Source organism: Echinops telfairi, unplaced genomic scaffold (assembly GCF_000313985.2).
Source record: "Echinops telfairi isolate 266 unplaced genomic scaffold, ASM31398v2 ScPeMD7_5592;HRSCAF=6446, whole genome shotgun sequence".
In the NCBI taxonomy this organism is placed as follows: domain Eukaryota; kingdom Metazoa; phylum Chordata; class Mammalia; order Afrosoricida; family Tenrecidae; genus Echinops; species Echinops telfairi.
Window position 1 is genome coordinate 50,194,339 of NW_022109491.1, and position 8,931 is coordinate 50,203,269.

Sequence of the window (8,931 nt, forward strand, 5' to 3'; positions counted from 1 at the left end):
ACGGGGCACAACAGGTTGAGAAGATGGTGTCTATCACACATGGACAACCAAATTCTGGCCCCCACCTTGTAACCTTCCAATATGAGGATGCTTTGGGGTGTAAGATCACAAGGCAGACTGACTCCTTTGAAATCCAGGCCCAACATGAGTTCTTGAGATTCTATCAATGCTTAGCTGCTCTACTGTGAAGGCAGTGAGGATGGCAAATACCCTCACTCTTAAGTCTTGACCAGGGCTGAACAGGGCAGGCTGAGCAGCCCTGGGGACATGCATTAAAAGAGCATGCTGTTTAATGCCTGTCTGTGAGCCCAAGGACTTCTGTACTGCTATCTGCTGACAATGGGAGGGAAAGCTGGGGGAGTGGTGTGGAGGCGCAGGGGGTGGAGATGCTGATTGGAGGGAGGAGGTGGTAACTAGTTCCTGGTCTCCATTGGGCGAGGCCCATGGGATCTAAGCACTGAAGGAGTCTGCCCGCAGCAGCAGCAGCTCCCAGCTCCCCTGCTCATTCCAGTGATTGTCTGCCAGTGAGTTCCCAGGAGCCTCGTGCTGGTGGCGAGAGCCATGTTCTCAAAGGTGACTCTGCTTCTGGGGCTTCTGGTGCTGCGGACACAAGTCTGGGCCATTCCTTCTGGGTTTACGGACATCAGTAAGAACTTGAATGGATTTATGATGTCGGTGGAGTTTGCTGTATTTCAGTACAATGAGGACATCGAGGACGAGTACGCCTTCAAGTTGCTGCGCATCCGACGGAGCCAGCACAAGGTGCCAATAAGGGCTTGTGCTCTCTGCTCTCCTATCTCCTCTGGGGCTCGGCCTGGGGTTGGGGAGGGCTTAGTATACAGAAAAGAGGCATTGATTTTTTTGAATGTTGTAAATATTTAAAAATCCTAAGGTATCAACAGAGATGCTTCATGCTTATGGTTTATTTCCTTTAAAAATAGAGCCTTTGATCAACAGGGCAGGAGAGAAAGAGAAGCATCCAGAAACTTGGGACACAGCGTGAGGAGGAGGAACACTAAATCCATAGTGAGATATGTGAGGGTGGAAATAATGGAAGAGATTGGTCAGACGCTGAAATGAAAAATCCAGGAAGAAGGCTGGTACTAAGGGATATAGCACGGGCTCAGGGGACTGGCAGGCGGCAGGCATGTCCTCAGGGGGGCTAACCTCCTGCTCTGATGAGCTGGCCACACAATGGTGAGCCTGGAGTGGCATTCATGTCACGGATGAGAAGACCTTTTGGGACATCAGCAAACATTTATAGAAAGCCCATTGTGTGCTATGTCTGTGCTGGAAGGAGTAAGAATTGACAGGGTATGATCAATCACCCTAATCTGTGAGGTGGGGAATGAGCAAGCTCCCACAACCGTGAATCGAGTAATAGCAAGCATGATAGATGCAGTCAGGCCAGTGGGGCAGGTTCGCGTGTGTTGGAAGGGCTGGCTCTTTGGCTGGGGGACAAGGATGCCTCTCTAGGAGGGGCAAGCCTGAAGGATGCAGTGTGGGAAGGGCTTTAGTGGAAGCTAAAGTCAGGCAGCTTTGTAAGACCCATGAGGCTGAGATCAGCCAGGTGTGCTCAGGGCACAGACAGAGGTCTCTGAACTTGTGTTCCAGAGAAGGAAGTTCTGAAAGGCCGGTGTGCAGGGATGGAGGGTGTAGCTGCCTGAGGTTTTCTAGCTCCTGTCAAGGAGTTTTATCCTCAATATAATGGGGGAGTGTGGAGGAGGTGACTCAGGACAGTGACAGTCTGAATCATGTTAGCACGCATCTCTCTCGTGCTGGTACACTAGCCACTGATGCTTGAGGGAGAATGACACTGGTGGGCAATAATTGTTCTTAGAGACAGGTGGTGAGACAAAGGTGGGAGCAGGTTAGTGTGGGGATTGCTGACTTCTGCGTCTACTTGGAGGTAGAACCATCACTAATTGCTTGCTGCCATGGGTGTGAGTAAAGAGGAACATTCCAGGTGTTCCCATATCCTCATATTTGTCCTGAACTATGGCTAATGGTGGTTCTCTCAGTGGAGATTTGGCCTGGGGGAAGCACAGAGGAGGGGGAAGTAAATAATTTGAGAATTTCTTACTGCCAATGCGTCTCACCAAACTGGTCAAGCAAGCAGTGAATTATAAAGTTTGAAAGGAGGGAAGGGATAGATGTGGTAGAAGTTTAGGTCATTGGCATGTGTTTGTGGCGATTTCCCACTGGTGTTTCTTCTTATTCCTTTTGGCTTCCTTTGATTGGAATTTTGATTGTACTCTCCACTGAGACACACATTTTGTCCATTGTAAAAGATCTGCCTCTGGATGTTAAGTTATGAATCCATGTGATGCCCAAATGAAAGAATACGTGGAGGATCCCACATATGCAACAAACTTCTGCAAGACTATCTGTGCATCTTCTCTCCCTGCACAGAGTATAGCACCTTTCCTGTGTCTCCCACACCTTTCTCCCACACCTGCTTCTCCTTTGGGTTGATTCTCCACCACAGGAATCCTTAGGCATGGATCACTATATTGTTGGTGCCTCTTCTACCAGTCCTAATATACAACGTTGGAACTTCAAGGGGGAGAAACATGTGTGAAGGAATCTGTGTGTATGTGCTTGCGTGTGAATGTTGGGGCACTAGTGGATATTACTTGTCAATGGCCTGACTACCTAAGCCCCAAACAGAATCAGCTCTCTAGACAATCTCCAGGTCAGCATAATGGCTTGAGTGGCTCTCTGGCTACAATTGTTTTTTTCTCTGATTTTTCCCTCAGATTTTTGTTGCTCGTCTTTTTGTTAGGTGCTGTCAAAAGTTGGGTCCCTGTGAACAACAGGACAAAGAACTGCTTGGTACAGTGTCATCCTCACAATTGTTTGTGTGTTTGAGCCTATTGTTGCAGCCACTGTGTCAATCCACCTAATTGAAGGGCTGCCTCTTCTTCTTTTTTTCTTGCTGCACCTTTTCATTACCAAGCATGATGTCCTTCTCCAGGGACTGGTGTCTCCTGGTAGCATGTACAAAGTACATGAGATGAAGTCTCACCATCCTTGCCTTGAAGAAGCATTCTAGCTGTGCTTCCTCCAAGACAGATTGCTTGTTCTTTTGGCAGTCCATAGTACGGGGCTTCACCAACACCATTGTTCAAATCCACTGGTTTTTCTTTGGTCTTCCTTATTCACTGTGCAACTTTGACATGCCTATGAGACAATTGAAAATATCATGGCTGTGTCAAGCATACCTTAGTCCTCAAAGTAACATCTTTGCTGTTCAGTACTCTAAAGAGGTCTTGTGCAGCAAAATTACTTAATGTAACACATCATTTGATATCTTGACCGCTCTTTCCATGAGTGTTGATTGTGGATCCACGCAAGATGAAATCCTTCACAAATTCAACCTTTTCTCTATTTATCATGATGTGACCTATTGGTCCAGTTGTGAGGATTTCGGTCTTCTTGACAATGGGTTGTAATCAATACTGGAAGGTGCAATGCTTGATCTTCATCAGCAAGTGCTTCAAGTCCTCCTCACTTTCAGCAAGCAAGGTTGTGTTATCTGCAGATTGTTAGGAAACCTTTCTCTCATCCTGATACCATAATTTTCTTCATATAATCCAGCTTCTCTAATTATTTACTCAACATACAGATCTTATAAGTATGATGAGATGAATACAACCTTGATGTGATCCTTCGCAGATTTTAAACCATACATCATTTATTCTGTTAGCACAACTTCCTCTTAATCCAGGTTCAGGTTCCACATGAACACAATGAAGTATTCTGGAATTCCCATTTTTCTCAAGGGTATCCATAGTTTGTTATGATCCACACAGTCAAATTCCTTGGCAGAGTAAATGAAACACAGGTAAATATCGTTTAGGTATTCTCCGCTTTCAGTCAAGATCCATCTGGCATCAGCAATGATAGCCCTTGTTCCCCGTCCTCTTCTGAATCTTACCTGACCCTCTGGCAGCTCCTTGTCAATGTACTGCTGCAACTGTTGCTGGATAATCGTCAGCAATATATTACTTGCATACGATATCAATGACATTGTTCTATAGTTTGCACATTCTGTTGTTTCACCTTTCTTTGGAATGGCTACAAATATGGACCTTCCAGTAAGTTGGCCAAGCAGTTTTCTTCCAAATTACCTGGAATCACAGAATGAGTGCTTGTATTTGCTTCATCAGCTTGCTGAAACATTTCAATTTGTAATGCTTCCAGGGAAGCTTGGACTTGATTTTTTCCTTGAATTTGTTCCGTTTAAGATCTGCTGAGCATATTCTTCCTTTTTGGTCTTGTAATTCTAGGTCTTGCACATTTCATTATAATAGTTGACTTTATCTTTTTGGGCTGCCCTTTGAAAATTCTCTGTCCAGGCCTTTGACTTAATAATTTCTTCCATTTCCCTGAGCTATTCTACAATTAAGGGCAAGTTTCAGAGTCTCTTCTGGCATCCACTTTTATCTTTTTTTTTTCTTTCCAGTTTATAAAATATCCTTTTGTTTTCTTCATGTATTATGTTCTTGACGTCATCCCACAGCTCATCAGGTTTTCTGTCATTAGTGTTGAATGCATCAAATCTATTCTTGAGATGTTCTCGAAATTCAAGTGGGATAGACTCAAGGTTGTAATTTGGCTCTTGTAGATTTGTTTTAATTTCTTCAACTTCAACCTGAACTTACCTATGAGCAATGATGATTTCTTTCACAGTTGGCCCCTCAGTTGGTTTTAGCTGCTAATAATGATCTTCTCCAGGGTCTCATCTCACAGATGTGGCCAATTTGATTTGTGAGCGTTCTATCTGGAGAATTTGTGTTGTTGAAAAAGGTACCTGTTATGAACAAGTCATTAGTTTTGCAAAATTCTATCATGTGGTCTCCATTTTTGTTTCTATCGACAAGATCATATATTCCAAGTACCGTTACTGTTTTCTTGTTTCCAATTTTTGCATTCTAATAGTCAGTAATTATCAATGCATCTGGGTTGCATGTTTGATCAATTGTCAAGTGAAGTCAGTAAAATCCTTCAATTTCTTCACTGGCTTTAGTGGCTGATACATGAATTTGAATAATAGTTGTATTGATTGGATTTTCTTGTATGTGGACAGACAGTATTCTATCACAGACAGTATTGTACTTCAAGATACCCTGTTTCCCCGAAAATAAGACAGTCAGTGTCTTATCTTAATTTTTGCTCCCAAAGACGTGCTAGGTCTTATTTTCAGGGGATGTCTTGTTTTTCCATGAAGAAGAATATGGTACACATTTATTGTTTATTGTTTTATTAAAAGAGATCTCACACTTCCTGTCTGCTCCGGCAGCACTGTGGCCAACAGTGAGCTGAGCAGTGGTGCCCGCTGCTACAGTCCAGAGTCCAGAGTTACGGTAGCTTCGGGGGGCCTTATTTTCAGGGGATGCCTTATATTTCAGTGAGAGGCAAAACTGTAAGTAGGTCGTATTTTCGGGGGATGTCTTACTTTCAGGGAAACAGGGTAGCTCTTGAAATGTGCTTTTTGACAATGAATGTACTGCTATATCTCTTGATTGTCTCATTCCCAGTATAGTAAGCCATATGATTTTCTGATTCAAAATGGTCAATTCCAATCTATTTCAGCTCATTAAAACCTAGGATATCGATCTTTATGCATTCCTTTTCATTTTTGACTTCCAATTTCCCTAGATTCATACTCTGCATATTCTAAGTTCCAATTATTAACTGATGTTTGCAGCTGTTTCTTCTCATTGTCTGTCAGACCCCATCAGCAAATGAAGGTAAAAAAGAAGGCTTTACTTCATTCCTGTCATTCTGGTCTACTCTGCTTTGAGATGGAAGCTTTTCCTCAGCCATATTTTGAGTGCTTTCCAACTCGAGGGACTCATCGTCTGGCACTCTCTCTGACAATGTTCTGCTTCTGTTCATTAGGTATTCGGTAACTGATAGTGTTTCAGTGCTACCCAAAGGGTTTTCAGTGGGTAATTCCTCAGAAGTGGACAGCCTATTCCTTTTTTTGCCTGCTCTCAGTCTGGAAGTACTGTTGAAACCTGTTCACTTTGGGTGACCCTGCTGGTATATTAAATGCCACAGACATACCTCTCAGCACCACAGCAGCATATAAGCCACCACAGTCCAATAAACTCACATACAAGTGATGGGTCAACTTTTTAGGCGTGTATAATTAAGGAGGTGGTTAAGAGGTAGAAATTTCCTCTTCTTTTCTGGAGACCCAGGTTTGATTCTTAGGCAATGCATTTCATGTGCAGCTACCACACATCTGCAGTGGAGGCGTGTGTGTTGCTTTAAGGGTGAACAGGTTTCAGTGGAGCTACTCGATGACAATGGACTAGGAAGAAATGCCTGGTGATCTCCTTCCCCCCACATAACCAGTGAAAACTCCATGAATCACAAAGATTCAATCTGTTACTGATCATGTGGATGGTGTAGGACTAGACAAAGCTTAGTTCCACTGTGGTCACGGGTCAGGCTGACTCCTATGGCAGTTTAGAATAGCATAATTAAGGAATGGAAAATAAGAACATAAATCTTGTCAATATATGAATACACACACAGGACTGCATCTGACTGAAGACTTCAACATAACGGATGTTTTCAAGATGAGATTTTATTGCAACCACCAACTCCCAGCCTTCAGGAGCTCCTTTTTGTCCCCGTTCAGGCCTGGCCCCTTGTAAGGGATGGAGTGATCTTGGTTTTCTAATACCATGTCTTAGCCTTTCCTGCTTTGCTGCTCTATATAATGGCTTCAGTTAGCATGTTCTAGTGTCGGGCCAGTGCTGCTCCCCAGTGTGTTTGAGAGTCAGTCAGTCTACTGTTAAGTTTGCTATAGTTTGTGCAGTTCATGCTGGGTTGCACTTGATTGTGTGAGTGTGGCACATCTTACTTGCTTTTTGTACTATCGGTGTTGACACCAGTAGATGTGCCTCTTAGGAAAAGTGCTTCTGGAACAATTCTGTGCACATCTTATAGGTACTTATGCGTACCTTTCTGTTGATTATACTCCTCAAAGCACTTCAAATAATATGTATATATTTATTTATATGTATGTTTATATTCTAGCTTCTGTCTACTTTTCTACTTGATTCTCTAGTTCTGGTTTCTGAGGAGTGATTATTTCACAGCAATTTCTACATTTTTGTTTTTCTCAACAGAGGCACACTTGGTTATACTTAATGGACTTGGAGATGGGCCGCACAATTTGTAAAAAACACGACGAAGACCTGGAGAATTGCCCCTTGCAAGAAGGTCAAGGAGAGAAAAAGGTTTGAAGTTAAAATTCACCCACAAATACGCTATGTATCTTGTGAGAATGAAAAAATACCACTTCAAGAGGTCTTTAGAAGCAGGCATGGGGAAATCGCCTGGGAATAGTCCAGTGGCAGAAGGACCTTGCTCCAGGAGGGCTCCGGGTGTCCTCATTGGAGGAACACCGTGGTTCTTCTAAGCAGCCAGAGCCTGGCGTCCAGGACCAGCCACACATGCTCTGCCCACAGTCAGGAGGGCCAAACAGAGGAGACCTATTAGTACAAGGCTTTCCTTTCTAGACAGTCTTCTTCACACATCCCCGTCTTTTCCCTTTTAGTTCCGCGTGGTGCAGGCAGAGGGTCTTCTCCCTGTAGTCCTTGCTCTGCTTTTCTCTTACCCTTGGGGATTAGAGAACTGCTGAGTTTTCATGGCCACGAGCCTCCCTTTGTGGTGTTCTGGGCCTTAAGGAAAGTTTCCATCCAGTCAGAAGTCTGAAATCACTATCTATGAGCTGGTAGCTGACATGGGGGTATTGGAGGCAGAAGTTGTGTCTAAGTCAAGGCATATAGCCCCCTTGGGCTGGTCTTACGCTGCCACCCTGCAGCCATGGGCTGGAGCAGCTGCAGCCCAGTTGGAGGTTCTCTTACTGGGTCATATGTGGGACTCTTGTAGCCTATGCATCAGGGGACTGTGAAGGAAGAGGGATACGTTAGGGGCAGAATATGCCCCAACCAGTCTCCCTTTCTGGAGCCCCCAGGCTCAAGTGGTCTGATGCAGAAATACCTGCCCCAGGAGAAAGAATGCTTGATTGCCATCATTTTGCATTAATAATGCACCTTAAGACCCTACTCTATGCTGCTAGCTAAATGCTTCCAATGTAATATATATTTTAAAGTTTTATCTTCTTTAATTATTTTCCTTCAGGTCAGCTGCACCTTCATCGTGAGCACCATACCTTTCTATACCCAGTTTACCCTCCTAAACAGCACCTGCGTGGATTAGTAGTGGGAAACGAGCCCCTGGCTTTTCCCAATGGAGTCCACTTTTCTTCTCAAGATCAGGGGTCAGTTCTGTGAAGGCACCAGTCAAATTAAAGATATTTCAGCATGTTTTCCATCTCTGAGCATTCTGTACTTTCCCTTATCTAATTTCCATGGACATCACTGTGCAGAGTTAAGTAATGGATATTATCTTATTATCATTATGGTTTGAGGTATAGGTGCAGGGTGTCGAATAAATCAAACTCCCCATGAGATATATCAAATCATTGTTTCTGGCTCATGCTAGGAATCCTGCCCCTCAGGTTGTTTTCACTCATTCATTCTTTGAGTGTCCCGTGCCATCCATTCATTATACTTTAAAGGGATGCAGGAAAATTTGCTAGGGATCAGCTCCGGCATCCAAGTTCTTTCCATTTCATGGACTTGGACTTACATGGGACAGCCCTTTTCAGGATGGCTACACTGTGACACAAGGTTAGGGGTGGGTTACTGAGGTGAACAGAGGTCCTACCCTCCTTGGGGCTGCTTGAGTGGCAAGAAGGCTGCCTCCAGAGCCTCTGATCACCTCAGGGGATGGCAGCTCTACTCAGCATGTCCCCATTTCTTCTGATGGATGCGTTACCCACCTGGGCCCAACCTTACTTCCATGACTGTCACCTCCACTCATTACTCCTTGATAGGTGTG

The 8,931-nt window shown here is 44.1% G+C and overlaps 1 protein-coding gene across 1 annotated transcript; it reads left to right on the forward strand.

Moving 5' to 3' along the window:
• Positions 1-463: 463 nt before the first annotated feature.
• LOC101664104 (probable cystatin-16) lies at positions 464-8,356 on the forward strand. The gene is made up of 3 exons (XM_004716956.2): positions 464-762; positions 7,152-7,262; positions 8,170-8,356. The coding sequence occupies exons 1-3, from the start codon at positions 562-564 to the stop codon at positions 8,245-8,247; spliced, it is 390 nt and encodes a 129-aa protein (XP_004717013.1). The 5' UTR covers positions 464-561; the 3' UTR covers positions 8,248-8,356.
• Positions 8,357-8,931: the final 575 nt, after the last annotated feature.

Coding starts and splice junctions, on each gene's coding strand:
- LOC101664104 (XM_004716956.2), top strand. CDS start 562: ATGTTCTCAAAGGTGACTCTGCTTCTGGGGCTTCTGGTGCTGCGGACA. Junction 763..7,151: donor TCCGACGGAGCCAGCACAAG/GTGCCAATAAGG, acceptor TTTTCTCAACAG/AGGCACACTTGGTTATACTT. Junction 7,263..8,169: donor AAGGTCAAGGAGAGAAAAAG/GTTTGAAGTTAA, acceptor ATTTTCCTTCAG/GTCAGCTGCACCTTCATCGT.